Source organism: Loxodonta africana, chromosome 17, assembly GCF_030014295.1.
Source record: "Loxodonta africana isolate mLoxAfr1 chromosome 17, mLoxAfr1.hap2, whole genome shotgun sequence".
Taxonomy (NCBI): Eukaryota; Metazoa; Chordata; class Mammalia; order Proboscidea; family Elephantidae; genus Loxodonta; species Loxodonta africana.
Window position 1 is genome coordinate 77,307,883 of NC_087358.1, and position 23,288 is coordinate 77,331,170.

The window sequence follows — 23,288 nt, forward strand, 5'->3', positions numbered from 1 at the left end:
GGCATCTTCCCCTTCCTTCTCTCCCTCCACCTTCATGCCTGCCTGTCCCTGGGTCTGTGCTGCTCTTTATATTCAGAAGTGATGAGGTTTAGGACGCACCCTACACTGATGGAGCTTCATTGACAAAACAAAGAAAACCTGTTCCCAAATGAGATTATAGCCACAGGGACAGGGGTTAAGATCCCAACGTGTATTTCAGGGGTTCATAATTCAATCCATAATAAACTATTAAAGCCTCTCAGGTCACTAGGATGTTTTTTCGGCAACTTCTTCAAATAACAAAATCAAGGTTGTGGCACAATCCAGGTATTTTCTCCAGAAGATGTACCTCCATTCTTAATTGTTATGATTTGTTTTAATATGTTATTGTTGCTGTTAAGTGCCGTCAAGTTGGTTCCGACCCTATGTACAACAAAACAAAACACTGCCTGGTCTTGCGAAGTCCTCACAATCTTTTCTACGTTTGAGTGCATTGTTGCAGCCACTGCGTCAATACATCTCATTGAGGGTCTTCCTCTGTTTCTCTGACCCTCTACTTTACCAAGCATTATGTCCTTCTCCAGGAACTGGTCCCTCCTGGTAACATGTCCAAAGTACATGAGACAAAGTCTCACCATCCTCGCTTCTAAGGAGCGTTCTGCGTGTGCTTCTTCCAAGACAGATTTGTTTGTTATTCTGGCAGACCATTGCACATTAAATATTCTTTGCGAACACCGTAATTAAAAGGCATCTATTCCTCCTTATTCATTGTCTAGCTTTCACATGCACAGGAGGCAATTGAAAACACCATGGCTTGGGTCAGGTGCACCTTAGCCTTCCAGGTGACATCTTTGCTTTTTAACAATTTAAAGAGGTCTTTTGCAGCAGATTTGCCTAAAGCAGTGCGTCATTTCATTTCTCGACTGCTGCTTCCATGGGTGTTGATTGTGGATCCAAGTAAAATGAAATCCTTGACAACTTCAAGCTTTTCTCCGTTTATCATGATGCTGCTTTATTGGTCCAGCTGTGTGAGGGTTTTTGTTTTCTTTATGCTGAGGGGCAATCCACACTGAAGGCTGTGGTCTTTAATCTTCACTGGTAAGTGCTTCAAGTCCTCTTCACTTTCAGCAAGCAAGGCTGTGTCATCTGCATTTGCAGGTTGTTAATGAGTTTTCCTCCAATCCTGATGTCTAGCTCTTCTTCATATAGTCTGGCTTTTCGGAGTATTTGCCCAGCATGCAAATCGAATAAGTATGGAGAAAGGATAGAACCCTGATGCACACCTTTCCTGATTTTAAACCACACATTATCCCCTTGTTCTGTTCTAATGACTTCCTCTTGATAGTGAAGTGTTTTGGAATTCCCATTCTTCACAGTGTTATCCATAATTTGTTATGATCCACACAGTCGAAGGCCTTTACATAGGCAATAAAACACAGGTAAACATTTTTCTGGTATTTTCTCCTTTCAGCCGAAATCCCTCTGACATCAGCAATGATATCCCTTGTTTCATGTCCTCTTCTGAATCCGGCTTGAATTTCTGGCAGCTCCCTGTCGATGTACTGCTACAATTGTTTTGAATCATCTTCAGCAAAATTTTACTTGTGTGTGATATTAATGATAGTATTCAATAATTTCCGCATTCAGTTGGATCACCTTTCTTTGGAATGGGCACAAATATGGATCTCTTCCAGTTGTTTGACCAGGCAGCTGTCTTCCAAATTTCTTGGCATAGATGAATGAGCATTTCCAGTGTTGCATTCGTTTGTTGAAATATCTCAGTTGGTATGCCATCAATTCCTGGAGCCTTGTTTTTCGCCAATGCCTTCAGTGCAGCTTGGACTTCTTCCTTTAGTACCATCGATTCCAGATCATATGCCACCTCCTGAAATGGTTGAATGTCAACCAATTCTTTTTGGTGCGACAATAGTGTATTCCTTCCACCTTCTTTTCGATGCTTCCTGCATTGTTCAATATTTTGCCCATAGAAGCCTTCAGTACTCCCAAATCAAGGCTTGATTTTTTTCTTCAGCTCTTTCAGCTTGAGAAATGCCGAACATGCTCTTCACTTTTGATGTTCTAACTCCAGATCTTTTTCTTTGCACATTTCATTACAGTACTTTACTTGGTCTTCTCTAACTGCCCATTGAAATCTTCACCTTTTCTTAAGCTGACCGTTGAAATCTTCTGTTCAGCTCTTTGACTTCATCATTTCTTGCTTTTGCTTTAGCTGCTCTGTTTTCAAGAGCAAGTTTCAGAGTCTCTTCTGGCATCCATTTTGGTCTTTTCTTTCTTTCCTGTCTTTTTAATGACCTTTTGCTTTCTTTATATATGATGTCCTCCCACAACTCCTCTGGTCTTCGATCATTGGTGTTCAGGGTGTCAAATCTATGCTTGAGATGGTCTCTAAGTTCAGGTGAGATATATAGATTTTGGCTCTCGTACACTTGTTTTAATTTTCATTAGCTTCATCTTGAAGTTGCAAAAGAGGAATTGATGGTTTGTTCCACAGTTGGCCCTTGGTCTTGCTCTGACCGATGACGTTGAGCTTCTCCATTGTCTCTTTCCACAGATATAGTTGATTTGATTCCTGTGTATTCCGTCTGGTGAGGTTCATGTGTATAGTAGCCATTTATGTTGTTGAAAAAGGTATTGGCGATGAAGAAGTGATCTCTGGCATTGTTTCTCTCACCAAGGTCATATTTTCCAACTACTGATCCTTCTTTGTTTCCAACTTTCACATTCCAATCACCAGTAACTATCATTGCATCTTGATTGCATGTTTGATCAATTTCAGACTTCAGAATTTGGTTAAAAAAACCCTCAGTTTCTTCATCTTTGGCATTAGTGGTTGGTGCATAAATTTGAATAGTCATATTAACTCGTCTTTCTTGTTGGTGTATGGATATTTTCCTAGCATTGACAGTGTTGTACTTCGATAGATCTTGAAATGTTCTTTTTGACCATGAATGCAATGCCATTCCTCTTCTATTTGTCATTCCCAGAATAGTAGAATGTATGATTGTCTGATTCAGAGTGGTCAATACCAGTCCATTTCAGCTCACTAATGCCTAGGATATGGATGTTTATGTGTTCCATTTCATTTTCGACAACTTGCAGTTTTCCTAGTTTTCTACTTCGTGTGTTCCACCTTCTGACTCTTAGTGGATGTTTTCAGCTCTTCTCATCTTGAGTCATGCCACATTAGCAAATGAAGGTCCTGAAAGCTTGAGTCCATCCAAGTCATTATGTTCACCTCTACTTAGAGGAGGCAGCTTTTTGCCAGTCTTGTTTTGAGTGTCTTCCAACCTGAGGGGCTCCTTCTCGCACCATCCCAGACAGTGTTCTGCTGCTATTCATAACGTTTTCACTGGCCAGTTTTTTTAGAAGTAGATTGCTTCTTCTTTCTTCCTAGTCTGTCTTAGTCTAGAAGCTCCATTGAAACCTGTTCACCATGGGTTACCCTGGTGGTATCTGAAATACTAGTGGCATAGCTTCAAAGCAACATGAAAGCCACAGTAAGACAAACTGTCGGGTGAGTGTGGTCTGTTAATATAATATCGACATAACATAGCCAGACTTGTTAGCAAATAGGGTGCGTAATACCACACAATGAGCTCTTTTCAGAGATGTTGTCATTCACCCTAACAAAAAGATAAATTGTACAATAAAAAAGTGTGATAATTTTTTTGACTGCAAATCAAATGTATGATAATGACTTATTTTAATCCTCTTACAGAGAATAATCAACAGTTTTAGATACCTTGCATTTTAGGGTATATTATCTTCCATTTATGAGAACCTATTTTGTGCTGGTCTAGAATATAAAGGAATCCCTGGGTGGTGCAAATGGTTGAGGCACTCAGCTGTCAACCAATAGTTGGAAGTTTGAATCTACCCAGAGGTGCCTCAGAAGAAAGCCTGGCAATCTACTTCCAAAAGATCAGCCATTGAAAACCCTGTGGAGAACAGTTCTACTGTGACACACATGGGTCACCCTAAGTCAGAGTCGACTCCAAGGAAACTTGGTGGTTAGAATATAAAAATAAAGAGCACAGAATCCCTATTCTTTGAACCTTTACAGTTGAAGGGCAGAACAGATTCGTAAGCAGCTCTATGATGTGATTTGAGCTGTGAGAGTCCAGTGGGAAGAACAAATCCAAATCTCTGCGAGATGTATCCTCTCTGGCACCCACATTATTCCCTTCAGCAAGCGCCAGGTCATGAGTGAACCAAAGTGGCAAAAAATAAATTATATGGCCTGTTTTAGCCCTGGTGAAAAGCGTGGAATAAAATATGAAGTCCTTTATCCCATACTTATTGAACTTCTTATATGCCATGTTCCTTCACCCCCGGGACGTTAAAGATGAACAAAATCTGGTTCCAACCGTGCAGATTCTACAGAACAGTTAATGCTGGGGCCAATTTTCTTATATTTTTTTTCTATAAATTATTCTTCTGATGAAAGCCATGTGGACATTTTCTTTTAAAAGCTATCGAACATTGCACTTGGAAGCAACATTAACCAGCTTTTGAAATTAAATATTTCTTTTGTCTTAGCAAACCGTCATCATTTACAAGAATATTTTCTTTAAGTTTTGGAATTAGAGAAGTATTTGCTAAAAAGGATTTCTTCTATTTTCAACACTGTAAATCCTTGCAAACGAGCATATGGCATACTCCTGCTTTATGTGGTTCTGGGGCATTTCTAATAGTAAAATCACATATCTAAGGGGTATGCCAGCAACCTGATTAAATACAGTCAGTCACCTTTCCTCCCTTATAAACTCTTTTCATCTTCCTCGGCTTCCATAACTGTAATATTCTAGTGTTCTTCTCTGGCTGCTAATATGCTGGTCCTCCCCTCCGCCTTTTATTTCTTCACAACTAAATAGTAACTGTAGGAAGGGCTTTGAAACTCTATTTTCTCTGTTCCAGGTAATATGAATGAAAGCCAGTTAGCCAACTTGGCAATTCTATGAATCACAAATCCTTTCATCTTCAGACCTTTATCCCTTTCTTGGCACTGTTACTTTCAGTTTCTGTGATTGGAGTGAACCTTCAAAGAGCTTTGCACCTTCAAAGAATTCTGTCTTTTAGAGATGTTGTAGGGCTGTTTTTTATACTTGCTTGATTTTGCCTAAAACCCAATAATAGGGCATTCGTTGGAAAAATCTAAATGCCCAACAATTGATAAGCTGCTTAAATAAGTCATTATAGGTTATGAAACAGTGTCATATGGTCCTATTTTATAGTAAAATAATATTATGGAACAAATATTTGGAAAAGTATCTTAAATTAATTGTATAATACTGGCCGTACTGGAATGATTATGGATTTTTTCTGTTCTTCTCTTGCTTATCCTTACTGTGTCTTCCATAATCAGCATGTAACTTAATAATAACCATAATAACATAAAGCAATATAGAAATTGGAGGGTTTTAGGTTGTTTTACCTACTTAAAATGTTTGTGAAATTCATCGTTTAGTGCATTTGGGATGAATTTATTCCCACAAATTAATTGGTAGTAGATATTTTGTTTGTTGTTGCTCGTTTCTTTGTTTACTTGATCTTTATGGCAAAACTGGTCTCTTCTGTCTTGATGAATGTCAAGCTTATATCCTCTATATTATACTTAAGTCTCATTTTACAATTAATCTGCCATTCATTGGTTCATTTGTTTATTCAACAGATAGGCATTGAACATCTACTAAGTGCCAGGTCCTGGTCAAGATTCAGATCCTGGCAAAAAACAGATAACACATTTAGCTGGGATTCTGAAGAGAATTTAATAAAGGGAATGTTCAGAGAGATGTGGGCTGGATTAAGAGAACTGAGAAGGGAGGTTGAGACACCCAAGGTCTTTCCCGCTACTACCATTCTGCAATAGACCCTCAACATGTCAAGCCTGACTTGCTGGAGCAGCATCATCACAAACAAAACAAAACAAAACAAAACAAAATCACTACTCTTTTAAATTCTCTTTTTTTGGGGCTGGACATAAGAAAACTACATTCTACAAGGTATCCCACTAAAAGGATTTCTGGTTCATATTCACAGTGTTACCTCTTCTCTGTGACCTTCTATGCCCTTCTGTCTTCTTCCAAGCTACAATTATTCCCATCATTAGTGTTTTTTAATGCTTTTGTCTTCATTTGGAATGCCTTCTTGTTTTTTTCATGTAAGTCTCCAGGACAAGCAAAGTCCTAATGTCTTCATTAAGTGTTCCCCAACCGTGTACATTTTGAAGTTCATTCTCTCTTTTAACATACTGTATAATATTCAGGCGGTCATGTGGGGTCTCCTTGAGTCGAATTATCTAGAAGGCAAGTAACCACAGTAATATCAAATGCAGAGATTTTAAAATTGTGCTTCCATCAAATGCTGATTTCCATAACAGGGACTAAGATTTAATATGGTTAAAACTGAATAGCCAAGTTAAAAGTTTTAGACAGACTAGGAAGAAGGACCCAGCGATCTACCTCTGAAAAGAATTAGCCAGTGAAAACCTTATGAATAGCAGCAGAACATTGTCGGATATAGTATCAGAAGATAAGCCCCTTAGGTTGGAAGGCACTCCAAATACGAGTCGGAAAGAGCTGTCTCCTCAAAGTAGAATCGACCTTAATGATGTGGATGGAGTCACGCATTTGGGACCTTCATTTGCTAATGTGGCATGACTCAAAATGAGAAGAAACAGCTGCAAAACACCCATTAATAATCGGAATGTGGAATGTACGAAGTATGACTCTAGGAAAATTGGAAATCTTCAAAAATGAAATCTAATCCATAAACATTGATATCCTAGGCATTAGTGAGCTGAAATGGACTGGTATTGGCCATTCTGAATCAGACAATCATATGGTCTACTATGCAGGGAATGACAACTTGAAGAGGAATGATGTTGCATTTGTCATCAAAAAGAACGTTTCAAGATCTATCCTGAAGTGTAGTGCTGTCAATGATAGGATAATATCCGTATGCCTACAAGGAAGACCCGTTGATATGACTTATTATTCAAATTTATGCACCAACCACTAAGGCCACCCTGAAGACTAAGGTACACCTGACCCAAGCCATGGTATTTTCATTCGCATCATATGCATGTGAAAGCTGGACAATGAATAAGGAAGACCGAAGAAGAACTGACGCCTTTGAATTGTGGTGTTGGTGAAGAATATTGGAGTTCCAAAAGAACGAACAGAAATGTCCTGGAAGAAGTGCGGCCAGAATGCTCCTTAGAGGCAAGGATGGCGAGACTGCATCTTACATACTTTGGACATGTCGTCAGGAGGGGTCAGTCCCTGGGGAAGGACATCATGCTTGGCAGAGTATAGGGCCAGCGGAAAAGAGGAAGACCCTCAACGAGGTGGATTGACACAGTGGCTGCAACAATGGTCTCGAGCATAACAACGATTGTAAGGATGGCACAGGACCAGGCAATGTTTTGTTCTGTTGTGCATAGGGTCGCTATGAGTCAGAACCAACTCGACGGCACCTAACAACAACAACAACTAAGGCCAAAGATGAGGACGTTAAAGATTTTTATCAACTTTTTTTTTTTTTTTACGAGAGTCCTGGATCAGAAACAAAGGATAGATTTTTACTGCCCGTACTAGCAGTAACCAGAGTATCAAGCATTTTCTTGTGCTAGTTCTCTGAGCCCCAGTTCTCACAGGGTTGTGTGAATACTTTTTTTTTTTAGTTCTCTGAGCCCCAGTTCTCACAGGGTTGTGTGAATACAGCCAGATAGTACCTGCTCATGCTGTGGGTTGTGTTACAAAAAATCTCAGGTTCCTTAGATTTAGGGCCCTGAAACACTTATAGTTGGCAGTGAGCATGCCTGTCTTTTGCTCTGGAGGGAGACACTACACCTTCCAAGCCTGCTCACTATACAAACATGCTTGAACAGATAGTCCAGAACAAAGGCAGCTAGTGCCTCTGCTCACAAGACATGCAGAAAGACGACAGACCCATGGAGAATTGTCTTCCAGCAGGGGAAAGATAGGGAAGGGGAGGAATACATAAACAAATAGGCATGGCTGTGTCAGTAAATCTTTATTTATGAACACTAAAATTTGAATTTCATATAATTTTTACATATCACAAAATACTACTCTCAACTTTTTCTCCAACCATTTGAAAACATAAAAACCACCTTGGCTCACAGCCGTACAAAAATCATGGTGAACAGAATTTGGTTCATGGGCCACCTATCCCTGAAATAGAATATTATCAGCATGTTTATTGACCCCTCCATGCTTTTCTGTGATTGCAACCCCCTACTCCCCCTAAAACATATCCGGAATTTTACGTTAGCTCTTTCCTTGTTGTTTATCATTTTGTCCTTGTCATTACTTAGATTTTCCTGTTTTTGACAATAGAATCACACAAGTATTCTGTAATTTGCATTGTTCACTAACCTTGGGTTTTTAAGATTCAGCTATAGGGTCACTATGAGTCGGAATCGACTCGACGGCATTGGGTGGGTTGGGCTATGTTGATATGAGTAGCTCATTCATTTTTCCTTGCAAATAATGGATATTCGTATTTCCCTGGTTACTAATAAGGCTGAGGATCTTTTCATATGTTTATTGCCATTTCTATTTCCTATGAAATGCCTGTTCATGGCTTTTGCTCTTTTTCCTGCTGGATTGATAGACTTTTCTTATTGATTCATTGAAATTCTTTATATGTTCTGAATGTGAATACTTGGCTAATATTGTTGTTATATTATTGTTAATATCTTATCGCAGTTTATGATCTGTCTTTTTAGTCTCTTCATGATGTCTTTTGATGATAGAAGTTCTTAATTTTTATGTAGGTTCAATGATCAGTATTCTCATTTATGGTCTGCTCTTCTGTATGTTTTATTTAAGAAATCCTTCCCTATCCTGATATTGTAAAGGTATTCTTCTATCAAAAGTTTTATAATTTTGCCTTTTACAATTAATTCTTTAATCTACATAATCAAGGCCAGTTAGTGTGTGTATGTGTATGCTTTTTTTTTAAATTTTTATTGTGCTTTATCAACTTTTGCAATATGAAATTGAACATGCAAACAAGATGCATTGATAATTAGTGGTGATTGGAATGCAAAAGTTGGAAACAATAAAGGGTCAGTAGTTGGAAAATACAGCCTTGGTGATAGAAACGAAGTCAGAGATTACATGATAGAATTTTGCAAGACCAATGACTTCTTCATTGCAAATACCTTTTTTCTCCAACATGAGTGGTGACTATATATATGTGGATCTTGCCAGAGGGAATACACAGGAATCAAACTGACTACATCCGTGGAAAGAGACAATGGAAAAGCTCAGTATCATCAGTCAGAACAAGGCCAGCAGCCGACTATGGAACAGACCATCAATTGCTCATACGCAAGATCAAGTTGAAACTGATGAGAATTAAAAGTAGTCCATGAGAGCTGAAGTACCACCGAGAATATAACCCACCTGAATTTAGAGAACATCTTAAGAATAGATTTGACGCGTTGAACACTAATGACTGAAGACCAGATGAGTTGTGGAATGACTCAAGGACATTATACATGAGGAAAGCAAGAGGTCATTAAAAAGATAGGAAGGAAAGAAAAGACCAAAATGAATGTCAGAAGAGACACTGAAACTTGCTCTTGAACGTCGAGCAGCTAAAGCAAGAGGAAGAAATGATGAAGTGAAAGAACTGAACAGAAGATTTCAAAGGGCGGCTTGAGAAGACAAAGTAAAGTATTACAATAGCATGTGCAAAGAGCTGGAGATGGAAAACCAAAATGGAAGAGCATGCTCAGCATTTCTCAAGTTGAAAGAGCTGAAGAGAAAATTCAAGCCCCGAGTTTCAATATTGAAGGATTCCACGGGGAAAGTATTAAATGATGCAGGAAGAATGAAGAGAAGATGGAAGGAATACACAGTCACTATACCAAAAAGAACTGGTCAACCTTCAACCATTTCAGGAGGTATCATATGATCATGAACAAATGGTACTGAAGGAAGAAGTCTCAGATGCACTGAAGGCATTGTCGAAAAACAAGGCAGCAGGAATTGACGAAATATCAATTCAGATGTTTCAACAAATGGATGTAGGGCTGGAAGTGCTCATTCATCTATGTCAAGAAATTTGGAAGACAGCTACCTGGCCAACTGACTGGAAGAGATCCATGTTTATGCCTTTTCCCAAATGCAAAAATTATTGAACCATATCATTAATATCACATGCAAGTAAAATTTTGCTGAAGATTATTCAAAAGCGGTTGCAGCAGTACATCAACAGGGAACTGCCAGAAATTCAAGCCAGATTCAGAAAAACGAAGATTCATGGAACAAAGGATATCATTGCTGATATCAGATGGATCCTGGCTGAAAGCAGAGAATACCAGAAAGATGATTACCTGTGTTTTATTGACTATGCAGAGGCATTTGACTGTGTGGATGATAACAAATTATGGATAACATTGCAAACAATGGGAATTCCAGAACACTTAATTGTGCTCATGAGGAACCTTTACATAGATCAAGAGGCAGTCGTTCAAACAGAACAAGGTGATACTGCATGGCTTAAAGTCAGGATAGGTGTGTGTCAGTGTTGTGCCCTTTCACCATATTTATTCAACCTGTATGCTGATCAAATACTACCAGAAGCTGGACTATATGAAGAAGAACTTGACATCAGGATTGGAGGAACACTCATTAACAACCTGTGATATGCAGATGACACAACCTTGCTTGTTGAAAATGAAGAGGACTTGAAGCGCACTTACTGATGAAAATCAAAGACTACAGCCTTCAGTATGAATTACACCTCAACATAAAGAAAACAAAAACCTTACAGCTGGACCAAAAAGCAACATCATGATAAACGGAGAAAAGATTGAAGTTGTCAAGAATTTCATTTTACTTGAGACCACAATAAATGCCCATGGAAACAGCAGTCAAGAAAAGAAACAATGCGTTGCATTGGACAAGTCTGCTGCAAAAGACTTCTTTATACTGTTCAAAAGCAAAGATGTCACCTTGAATACCTGACCCAAGCCATGGTGTTTTCAGTTGCCTCATATGCATGCGAAAGCTGGATAATGAATAAGAAAGACGGAAGAAGAATTGAAGCCTTTGAGTTGTGGTGTTGGCGAACAATATTGAATATACCATAGACTGCTAAAAGAACGAACAAACCTGTCTTGGAAGAAGTACAACCAGAATGCTCCTTAGAAGCAAGGATGGTGAGACTGCGTCTTACTTACATACTTTGGACATGTTGTCAGGAGAGACCAGTCTCTGGAGAAGGATATCATGCTTGGTAAAGTAGAGGATCAGTGAAAAAGAGGAAGACCCTCAACAACATGTATTGACTCAGTGGCTGCAACAATGTGCTCAAGCAGAGCAGTGATTGTGAAGATGGTGCAGGACCAGGCAGCGTTTAGTTCTGTTGTGCACGGGGTCACTATGAGTTGGAGCCAACTGGATGTCACCTAACAACAACAACAACGTAATAATGGCAGATTCCTTCAATTAAAAACATGTCATCAATTTTAAGTTTAATTGCCTCTACAATATTATAAACTTGTAGAACTTCAGTATAGACAATAAAATGCTAGTTAACTCTCATTCACACAGTCAGCTAGCATTTGAAGTACCCTCCTCATGAATCCATATTCCAGAAGAGGTTAATTAGCATTTTAAATTCCCCATCCAGAGACCAAACCACAGAGGTGGTTCAGACAAACCTCTTGAATATCACTATTTATACTCACCACAGTAGTTCGTTAATTAGTATAAGATGTATAAGAAATGATTTGTAATTGAGGGAATGAGTGATAGTAATGAAATATAGTTGCGTGTAAAGATTTGTATGGGCTGTCTCTGCCCCTGCGTGAACAGGTTATGTATCAGTCAGGGTTGGTCAGTGAAAAGAGAGACCATTCTATGCATTTCAAGTAGTGCGAAATGTAATGCAGTTATTTGAAGATGGAAGGAAGTGTAGGCAAAGGAAGCTGTTTTTAAGAATTCAGGAAACCAGGAAGTGCAGGATCAAAGGAAGCTTATGCTGATGTTCTGAAAACTGCTGTCTGCAGAAATCCATGCCCCTGGTTACAGCTGCCAGTGGAGCCTAGAGGCTTATCCCTCCTTTGTTCCCTGAAAATCCCACACAAGCGCTCCTCCTGGACGGAATTCAAACCAGAAATCCTGCTAGTAGGACCGTTTGCAAAATGTAGTTTTTTGACTTCCAGCCCCAGTTAGAAGGAGCGGGGATGATTCCGTTATTAATAAGCCACATCAGGCATACAGCATAAAGATCTGGCAAGCCCGGCATCCTTTGGAAGCACTGTTTGAAGTCTAGAACAGCATCATCCAATAGAGCTTTCTGTGAGGATGAAAATATTCTGTATCTTCAGTATAGTAGCCACTGTCCATGTGTGGCTATCAAATACTTGAAATGTGGCTAGGGCAAGTGAAGAATTTGAACTTGAATTTTATTTCATTTTATTTGATTTAAATTTAAATACCTGTGCCTGTGACTACTGCATTGGGCAGTGCAGGCCTAGAGCTCTTGTCCTGTGTCCTCTCCCTCCCTTCGTTTAATGGCAGATGTTGTTGCCTGACCTGGCTGAGATTTACGTGATCCTGCCATCCGAGTATTTGTTGTGTTTCTCATATACTGAAACTTTCATGTGAGGTAATGTAACTGAACGAGGGTTCTTGTCCTGTCCTATTAACTGATCGAAATAAGAGGGGCGCCACACGGCCATTTGCAAGGGAAACAGAAAGTGGAAATTTATTGTCTGCATAGACGAGAAGCAACGTGGGGTCTAGCGACCATAAGGCCACGTGCTCACTCCCTGAGGGATTTGGGGAGCTTTTTATTTCCAGCGGCATCTGGGAGTTGAGTTCAGTGCCCGGCACTCTTCCCCCTTAGCCCTCCCATGTCCACATTTGGAGGTCCGAATGTTGAATCATGCCGGTGATGTTCAGGTCCAAGGACAGATTGAGAACACAGCTCTTCAGGTCCTGTGCATGCACCAAAATCTTGGTTCACACATACATGGGATTCTAGCACCAAATTCAAACTGCAGTTAGGGCCACAGTGTGGTCGGGCCAGACAGCAGTTAGAAGCCGTGGCTTGGGGGGCTGCCAGGTGGGGTGGGGGGGACCGCGGTGGAGCGGGGGGGTGGAGGTTTTGAAGAGGCTTCAGTACTTGTTAGAATGACTATTTGATGGGGTTGGAGGTGATTTCCCAAAGCTTGCAGAACTGTTGCCTGACTGCTTTTGTGCCCCTTGCTAATAAACCCTTAGGAATTTGGTCTGAGACCTGCTTTCATTATAAGATACGATGGTAGCAAAATGCTGGGGCAGCCACTGATGTTTCCTTGTGGAACCTGATGAGTGTGATAGCCTATTGGCCTGATCAGTTGGCAACACACATTTTCCTTCCAGAAATATTTCTCAGACCTGTTAGCAAACGATAGTAGATGACAGAACAAACAAGCAGTACATAAATATTAATATAAAATGCAAATGAACTGCTGCCCTCAGCTGAACAACTTTTTATTTAATATGTGCATATGCTCGTGGCTGTTTTCTTTCATTTTAATTCATACATGTAACACAGATTTCCTGTGTATAACACTTTTCCTAACTTCATAGTGTCGCAGAGAGAGCCCGATAGTCAGCTGAAGATCCCTGACTGCCACTTGGCAAACTACTGGCCTCCTTGCTCCATAGATAGGACTTTGTAAGTTCCCCTTTATTTATTTTTCCACAGGACATCAATACTGGACCAGAGTAGACATCTTCATGAATACATGCCATGTATTTTTCAGCTGTTCTGAACAGAACGTTAGCAAGACTGTTGATCTTCTGTTTCCTTAGATGATAAAGGGAAACTACTGATGGTTGAAATGTTACCACTCTTCATTTTCTTACACTTGAACACTTTCTGCTCAACAGCCTTTCTGCGTGTCTCATCCCTTAGATTCTACTTACAGTAAGATTGCAAAATGTGGCCGTACCTATTAACTTAAAAACTGAGCGTCGAGCAGATGCTACCACGTTGTTGTTAACATTTATGGAATTCAGTTTATACAAAGTTTTGTCATCCTGGTTAATTATCTCTTTACCTGATAGTGGGTAAAACTGGTTTAGAGTTGTTTTCAAAATATTATAAATTCTGTTCCCTGGTGGGAGGGAGCCCTAAGAAAACCAGCCATCGGTCCTTTGTTTAGCCAGCAAAACCTCATATTAAGGCTTCTGGAAGGCCCGTCAGCCTGACACAATTCGTGTTTGTACAGTTGCAGCATAGCGTGTCCTGAGATGAGTCATTTGCAGTTTCGTCGATTGTTGGTAAGCACGCCCTTGGATAGTGGCCCCTCTGCATTTGTTAGTTGTTTTCTTGAAAACCAAGGGGCAGATTGGGACAGGAGGTGCCAGCCTAGGGAATGTGTTGCAGTGTGGGGGAGATGTGTCTTCTTGTAGTCCAGCATGGAGGTCACAAAGAAGGAGGGCAGAACGCAGCACCTCCTTAGATGACGATGAGGATACAGAGGTTATTTGTATAAGTGGTTGTCGTTGTTAGTTGCCATCCATTCAGTTCCAACTCATTGTGACCCCATGTATAACAGAATAAAATGTTGCCAGATCCTGTGCCATCTTCATGATTGTTTGTGTGTTTCAGTCCAATGTTGTGGCCATTATGTTATTTCATTTCATTCAGGGTTTCCCTGGCATTATTTGGCCCTCCACTTTACCCAATATAATAGCCTCGGACAATATTTTGTGATCCCTAGGGTTTTCATTGACTAATTTGGGGAGGTTGATTGTCAGACCTTTCTTCCTAGTCTGTCATAGTCTGGATGCTGTACTGAAACCTGTCCACCAGGGGTGACCCCACTGGTATTTGAAATACTGGTGGCATAGCTTCCAACATCACAGCAACATGCAGGCCCCTCAGTACAACAAACTGACAGATGGGTGGTGGTGTATAGGTTACAATACTCAGAGTCACCCACCTGGGGCAGGATGGTAGAAGGACAAAAGGGGGACAAAAAGGTATTTGATTCAAAACAGACTCTTTGAAATTTCTCCAGAAATATTGAAGGTCTCCACTGATGGCTGCACTTGGGGCCCTGTCATTCCTCCTCTACATTCCCATATCAGTGGATTTTCACATTTCGGGGCCTCCCTCATTTAGCACCATCTGACTTGCATCCCTCAGACAGGAATGGTGTTCTCACCGATCATTGTGTACACATTGGCCCCACTGGGTCAGTATGTCTGTGGTACTAAGATATGATAATGTTCACTGACTGATGAGACATGGTGATGTTACTTCCAGATTCACCTACAGATTCAAACGGTGAGTGCTCAAGCCTATTTCAGCTGCTTGTAAAACCACAATTGTTGCTGATGTTGTTGTTAGTTGCTTTCAAGTTGGCTTCAACTCATGGCGACTTTACGTATAAAAGAGCAAGAAGTTGTCTGGTTCCGCACCAGCTTCATCATCATGGGTGTGTTAGAATCCATTGCTGAGGCCATTGTACCAATCCATCTCATTGAGGCTTTTCCTCTTTTTTCCTGACCCTTTACCAAACACGGTGTCATTTTCTAAGTATTGGTCTTTCCTGATGACATGCCCAAAGTAAGCGAGCTGAAGTCTAGCCATCCTTGTTTCTAAGAACCACTTTGGTTATATTTCTTCTAAGACAGATTTGTTTGTACTTCTGGCACTCCACGGTATACTCAATACTCTTCACCAACACCGCAACTCAAGTGCATTAAAAAACCACATTAGGCTTTTGATGTAAAACTGAAGACTCTCCCAATGAAAGCTGTCAGCTCCATGTGTGCTGCCATAATTTATACTAAGATTACACCATTACTTTTTTCAATTTAACCATCAAGTCATTTGGTTTTAGTTGTATGGAGAAGTTCTTAGATTACAAGAAGTGCCTGTCTTCCAGAGTGTTTCTGAGACCTGGGAGTGTTCCATGACTCTAAACCTCCCAGGAGAGCATAGTAATAGGTGGTGCAGTTCACAGGTTCAACCTGTGTGCTAGAGCAGTTTTTGAAAGCCTTCGTGTTCTTTCTTCCCCTGGTAGAATATGATAACAGGAAACATTCTATTTTGATTCTTAAATTGGAAAAAAAAACCTAATGAATGATGAAGCATAACCTATTAGCTACTTTTGCTTGCCCTTGAATTACTTGTTTACAAGGATTGATGGTGGGGTCTGCTGGATTTTTACAGGAGTGATTAAAAGCGCTTCTGGGTTGTATTTTCTACATAGAATATGCAAGGCCTTTAGTGCTTTAAAAGGCAAAGTTGGAACCAAGCTGAGCTGTCAAGTTTTTTTTTTTTTTCCTTTTAAGCAGACTTGAAATTGTTCTTGGAATCAAACTGACCTTATACTGCTTCAGGAAGTTAGGGCTGGTTCTTTCCAAAAGGCAGACACCATGGTTTTTTTGTTATATTGCTAAATATTGATTTTTTTTCCCAGCTGTCTTTATCTAGAAATGCAGAGGGGCACTGGTAAAGCCATCTTGTCTTATCTCTTTGCAGGCTTGTTGATCGGCGCGGGCTGTGCCCTCTACCCCTTGGGCTGGGACAGTGAGGAAGTCCAGCAGACTTGTGGCTATGTTTCTGGCCAGTTTGACCTGGGTAAGCGCTCTGCACGGATGGCCTTTCTTTTAGATGAGAACCTTATCTGATGTTTCCTAGAAGCAGAAAGTGGAAAAGGGAACAGCAAGAAGCACATATTCTTGTAAATAGCCAGCAGTCATGTGTAAGCAACACACATACATCCGTTTCCCCATTCGTCTGGTGAAAAGCTATTGGTCATATCATTTTCCTAGTGCTATGATTTTTTTTTTATGATAAGTAGTATGGATACAAAGATAAGAAACAGCCCCTGCTCTCAAGAGTTTATTTAATTCACTGATTAATTCCATTGAAAATCATGTATTTATTATCTATTGCATGTGCTAAAAATAACTATCTCTGTGGAATTCACAGCCTGAGAAGGCAAAGCAGACAGAATAAGCAACAGGAAATAGCAATAAAGGCTAAGGAATGGGAAGCAATTTCATCCAAGGGTAGCAGGTAACTTTTTGAAATAGGTGAGATTGAACTGGGTTTTGAACAAAGTGATGCATGTAAATAAAAACCAAAAAACCAGTTGTTATCGAGTCAACTCAGTGCGTTAGAGTTAAACTGTGTCCCACAGGGTGTTCAGTGGCTGATTTCTCAGAAGTAGATCACCAGGCCTTTCTTCCAAAGTGTGTCTGGGTGGATTCAGACTGCCAACCCTTGAGTTAGTAGTTGAATGTAGTATCTACAAGTGAAAATATATGAAATCTTATTAATAAAATACAGAGACATATTCATGAGGAGCCCTGCAACAATGTGTAACTCCCACCTGTTCAGCTGCATCTCCTGGAGCAGCACCTCCCTCCCCGCTGCTGCTAGGTCTCTGTGGCCTTCTCACATGCTTTTCTCATTCCTCCCTCTGCCTTCACTGGACTGCGCTTCTTGCCTACAAGGTGCCTCCACCTACTGCTCGGTAGTCCACACACGAGTCCTCAGATGGTTCACATAGTTACATATTGTTGCACTACTAACTCAAGGGTTGGCAGTCTGAATCCACCCAGACACGCTTTGGAAGAAAGGCCTGGTGATCTACTTCTGAGAATGTGTCTCTGTATTTTATTAATAAGGAAAGTTCACATATTTTCACTTATAGCTATTATGTAGTCTCCTTTTCTTATTTAGCAACCTATAAAAATTTCTACATAGCACACAATGGTTTGCATGAGTATTCCAAACCAAACCCAGTGCCATCAAGTCGATTCCGACTCATAGCGACCTTATAGGACAGAGTAGAACTGCCCCATAGAGTTTCCAAGGAGCGCCTGGCAGATTCAAACTGCCGACCCTTTGGTTAGCAGCCGTAGCACTTAACCACTACGCCACCAGGGTTTCCTTGAATGAGTATAGTTTCTAGTAATTAGATAATATTTGATTTGATATACCAGCATTTACTTAACCACTGTGAAGTCCCTGGCTGGCACAGGTGGTTAGTCGATGACTACTAGCTGAAAGGATGGTGGTTTGAACCCAGCCAGAGGTGCCTCAGAAAACAGGCCTGACAGTCTGCTTCTAATAGGTCACCGGCTTAAAGACCCTATGGAGCTGTTTTACTCTGAACACACGGGGTCACCATGAGTCGAAATCAACTTGATGGTAACTACCAACAACAGCACTTAACCACTTCCTTATTTCCTTGGAGTTGGGCATTTGGTCTATTCTGTTTTGTTTTTTAAGACACACTGTAATGAGTAACTTAATGAATCTAAATGTTTCTTTACTAAATTATCCCCTTAGGGTACTTTTCTAGATTCCGTGTTATTGCATCAGAGAGGGTGAGCCCAGAAAACACATATTGCCGAATGATAGCATATCTGTTTTCCTCCAGTGATGGAGGGACACTCTGACAAATGGTTCTTATTTTGAGTTAATAATTTAAATATTCACTCTTCATTGGAAATGTTCATTCTAAGAATAAAAATTCTGAGGTGGTATTACTATATGCCAAGTCATTACTTTTAAATATTTGTTAGAACATCTCTTGTGAAGACTTTTCTCTGTTAGATATTAAGAACAGATAGATGTGAAACCACATCAAAATTCTGTGAATTTGAAAATGAAACAGTTTTTGAGTAGGTGGATGACAAACACCCTGCTTCCCTCAACATAACACTGGTCTTTCAGTAGAGAACAGTGTCCCTGGATGGTGTAAACATTTCACATGCTTGAAAGGTTGGGGGTTAAGTCTACCCATTGGCACCTTGGAAGAAAGGCCTGGCAATCTACTTCCAAAAAAATCAGCCACTGAAAACCCTATGGAGCACAGTTCTACCCTGACACACATGAAGGCGCCAGGGGTTGAGTGGACTCAACAGCAGCTGGCTCAGTAGGGAAGCCGGTGCTCTAAGAGCCCCCAGTTTGCGTGGATATAAAAATAAGAGATGGCTGTCTGCTTATTCATCCGTCTTGATGGCAAGGCTTTCCTAAGTCTAGATTAGCTTTGGATTGATGTAAAGGGAAAAAACGCTAGCATGAAGTTGACTGCCAGCCTTTTTTATGTATATATTATGTATGTGTGTATTTTTTAAATTTATTTGGAAAGCCATCTGTGTCAGGGGAGATATTTTGGTACAGTGCTTGGCACCCTTCTTTCTCAGGTCTTTGAGGCATTCTTGGGTACTATATACAGACCTCAACTTGATTAGAATCCTGCTCTTGGTGCCCTGCTCTTAATGTGTTGCCTTATTAATTAGCAGATCGTAATGAAGCTCAGATCCTGTTGTTTCCCATTTTCACTACTGCACCAAGCATTTGTATCATCTCAGCACTGTGAATTTAAATTTTGAATATAAAATTTAAAAAGTGCCTCTTGATTAGTTTTAATAGTTTCTTGTTGTTAAACTCATTAATCCTGTTTATCCTATTTTAGCAATTTAAAAAACTATGTTGTCTTTTTAATTTCCGCTACTTTGTTTTAAATTGCTCTTAGATTGGATGGTGAGAAAGATGTAAAACTGGCATCATATACAGATAAAATGAGTTCTAGTTCCCCTGAATACATATTTGGGGTCTATAGAGTTCCATTTCTCCAAGGTATAGTTATTTTTGAGGACTCCCTCCTGTCTTCTTCCAAGAAGACCTCAAGAGAAATTGTGGCATAGAGATATCAGTAGGCTTACCCTACCAACATCCTGAATTATTTTCTGAATTAGTGAAGTCATATGTTGTGGCACTAGGTTGGCGAGTCCCTCGGACTGGGGCTGGTGAACCAAAGGACGAGTGCATGGCTGAGCAGTCTCAGTAAGGATGGTCCTGGGGCTGATGTCAGTGGTGTGCACACTGCCTGCTACTGCCACACCCTACCTCTGCCACTTCCGAGAATCCAAGGTTTTTTCTGCCTCCTGTCAAGGGAAACTGTGTGTGGGCACATGTTCCTTCCAGGGATGGGAGATGTTAATGTTGTTAAAGCCCATGTCCTCTTTATTGTGGAATATAGGTCACTCCCTCAGCATGCTGTTTTTGAAATGTTGTCACTCTCTTATCTAGAGCACAACATGAGAGAAGTAACTGCTTTTGTAGTTACTTATGTTATTTAAACTGTGTGCTCATCTAATACAAAGGCTCAGCAAAGTAGCAGAATACAAGATAAATACACAGAACTCAGTTGGATTACTATATACCAATGAAGAGAACTACAAAAAGGAAATCAGGAAAGCAGTACCATTTGTATTAGCCCCAACCAAATAAAATACTTAGGAATAAATCTAACCGGGGATGTAAAAGACCTATACAAAGAAAACTATAAAACACTGCTGCAAGAAACGTAAACATACCATGTTCATGGATAGGTAGACTCAACATTGTGAAAATGTCAATTCCACCCAAAGCAGTCTACAAATACAATGCAATCCCAATCCAAATACAGCCAGCATCCTTTAAAAAGATGGAAAAACTAATCATTAACTTTATATGGAAAGGGAAGAGGGCTTAGATAAGTAAAGCACTGTTGAGAAAGAAGAATAAAGTAGAAGGACCCACACTACCTAACCTCAGAACCTACTATACAGCTCCGGTAATGAAAACAGCCTGGTATGGGTACAATGACAGAGACATTGACCAGTGGAACAGAATGGAGAACCCAGATGTATATCCATCCACTTGCAGATATCTAATCTTTGGCAAAGACCCAACGTCCATTTAATGGGGAAAAGACAGTCTTTTTAACAAATAGTGCTGGCAAAACTGGATGTCCATCTGTAAAAAAATGAAACAGGACCCATACTGACACCATACACGAAAACTAATTCAAAATGGATCAAAGACCTAAATATAAAACCAAAAACTAAAGATCATTAGACAAAAATATAGGGTCAACTCTAGAGGCCTTAATTCAAAGCAAAAATAGGATACAAACCATAACTAACATTACACAAACATCAGAAGATAAGCTAGATAACTGGAATCTTCTAAAAATTAAACATTTATGTTCATCAAAAGTTTTCACCAAAAGAGTAAAAAGAGAACCTACAGTCTGGGAAAAAAATTTTGGCTATGACAAATCTGACAAAGGTTTAATCTCTAAAATCTACAGGAAGATCCAACACCTCTACAACAAAAAGACAAATAATCCAATTAAAAAATGAGCAAAGGATATAAACAGACACTTCACCAAAGAAGACATTCGGGCAGCTAAGAGCCACATGAGGGAATGCTTGCAATCACTAGCCATTAGAGAAATGCAAGTCAAAACTGCAATGAGATACCATCTCACCCCGGTAGTATTGGTATGAATCGTAAAAACAGAAAACAACAAATGTTAGACTGCGAGGAGACTGGAACTCTCATGCACTGCTGACAGGGGTAACAATAGGCAGTCCTGGACAGAGCGAGAGAAAAATGTAGAACAAAATTCAAAGTCACAAAAAAAGACCAGACTTACTGGCCTGACAGAGACTGGAGAAACCCCAAGAATATGGCCCCTGACACCCTTTTAATTCAGTACTGAAGTCACTCCTGAGGTTCACTCTTCAGCCAAAGATTTAAAAAAAAAAAAAAAAACCTCAGTGCCGTCAAGTCGATTCCAACTCTTAGCAACCCTATAGGACAGAGTAGAACTGCCCCATAGAGTTTCCAAGGAGCGCCTGGTGGATTCTAACTGCCAACTCTTTGGTTAGCAGGCGTAGCCAAAGGTTAGATGGACCCATAAAGCAAAATGAGACTAATTGGGCACACCAGCCCAGGGGCAAGGACAAGAAGGCAGGAGGGGACAGGAAGACTGGTAATGGGGAACCCAAGATCGAGAAGGGGAGAGTATTGAAACATCATGAGGTTAGCAACCAATGTCACAAAACTGTGTGTTAGTTGTTTAATGAGAAACTAATTTGCTCTATAAACCTTCATCTAAAACAATAAAAATCAAAAACAAAGTATGTGCATCAGTTGGTCCCAATGCACCTAGAGCAAAGGAGAATGAAGAACATCAAAGGCACAAGGAAAATATGAGCTCAGGAGTCAGAAAGGGCCACATAAACCAGAGACTCCATCAGGCTGAGACCAGAAGAACTAGATGGTACCCGGCTACAACCAATGACTGCCCTGACAGGGAACACAACAGAGAGTCCCTGATGGAGCAGGAGAAAAGTAGGGTGCAGAACTCAAAAAAAGATCAGACTTAATGGCCTGTCTGAGACTGGAGGGACCCCAGAAGACACAGCCCCAGACTCTCTTTTAGCCCAAAATAAAAACCATTCCCAAGGCCAATTCTTCAGACAGATTAGACTGGACTATAAGACAGAAAAGGATACTGGTGAGGAGTGAGCTTCTTAGCTCAAGTAGACACAAGAGGTAAGTGGGCAGCTCCTGTCTGCAGTCAAGATGAGAGGGCAGAGGGGGACAGGAGCTGGTTGAATGGACACAGGAAATACAGGATGGAGAGCAGGAATGTGCTGTCACGTTGTGCGCAGAACAGCTAGGGTCACATAACAACGTGTGTGTGAGTTTTTGTATGAGAAGCTGACTTGAATTGTAAACTTTCACTTAAAGCACACAGAAAAACAAAGTGTGTGTTCGTTCAATCGCTCAGCTAACAGATATTTATGAAATGCTTTCCATGGGCTCCACCACCTGTCTGTCAGTCTGTCATTCTGGGTGGCTTGCATGTTGCTGTGGTGCTGGAAGCGATGCCACCAGCACTTCAATACCCTCAGGGCCACCCATGGTGGACAGGTTTCAGTGGAGTTTCTAGACTAAGCCAGAGGAGAAAGAAAGGCTTGGTGATCTCCTTCTGAAAATTAGCCAATGAAAGCCTTACAGATCACAACAGAACATTGTCTGGCTTGCTTACTTTGGACACATCATCAGGAGGGATTAATCGCTGGAGGAGGACATGATGTTTGGTGAAGTAGAGGGCCAGTGAGGGTGAGGGAGCCCCTCAGTGTGATGGATTTGTACAGTAGCTACAATGATGGACTCACACGTGCTGGCGATTGTGAGGCTGATGCAGGAACAGGCAACTTTCATTCTGCTGTATGTAAGGTCGTCATGAGTTGGAGTGGTCTCAATGGCAGCTCTCTACCTATTTCTACAATGTGCCAGGCATTGTGCGGGGTGTGGTGCTGGGGATATGGCATTAGCAGTGAATAAAAAGGACACCATTCACTGTCCTCAGGGAACATAAAATCTAGCAGGGGAGGCAGGTATTGAACAAGATACTACATATGTGAGGTGTGTCA

The 23,288-nt window shown here is 40.5% G+C and overlaps 1 protein-coding gene across 3 annotated transcripts in view; it reads left to right on the forward strand.

Moving 5' to 3' along the window:
* The window catches only part of LHFPL6 (LHFPL tetraspan subfamily member 6), a 346,496-nt gene that overhangs the window by 280,676 nt on the left and 42,532 nt on the right, over positions 1 to 23,288 (forward strand). For all 3 annotated transcript variants that reach the window (XM_010592648.2, XM_003412634.3, XM_010592649.3), the window contains exon 3: positions 16,534 to 16,632. In XM_010592648.2, coding sequence (XP_010590950.1) covers positions 16,534 to 16,632 — 99 coding nt within the window. The remainder of the gene's footprint in view (positions 1 to 16,533; positions 16,633 to 23,288) is intronic.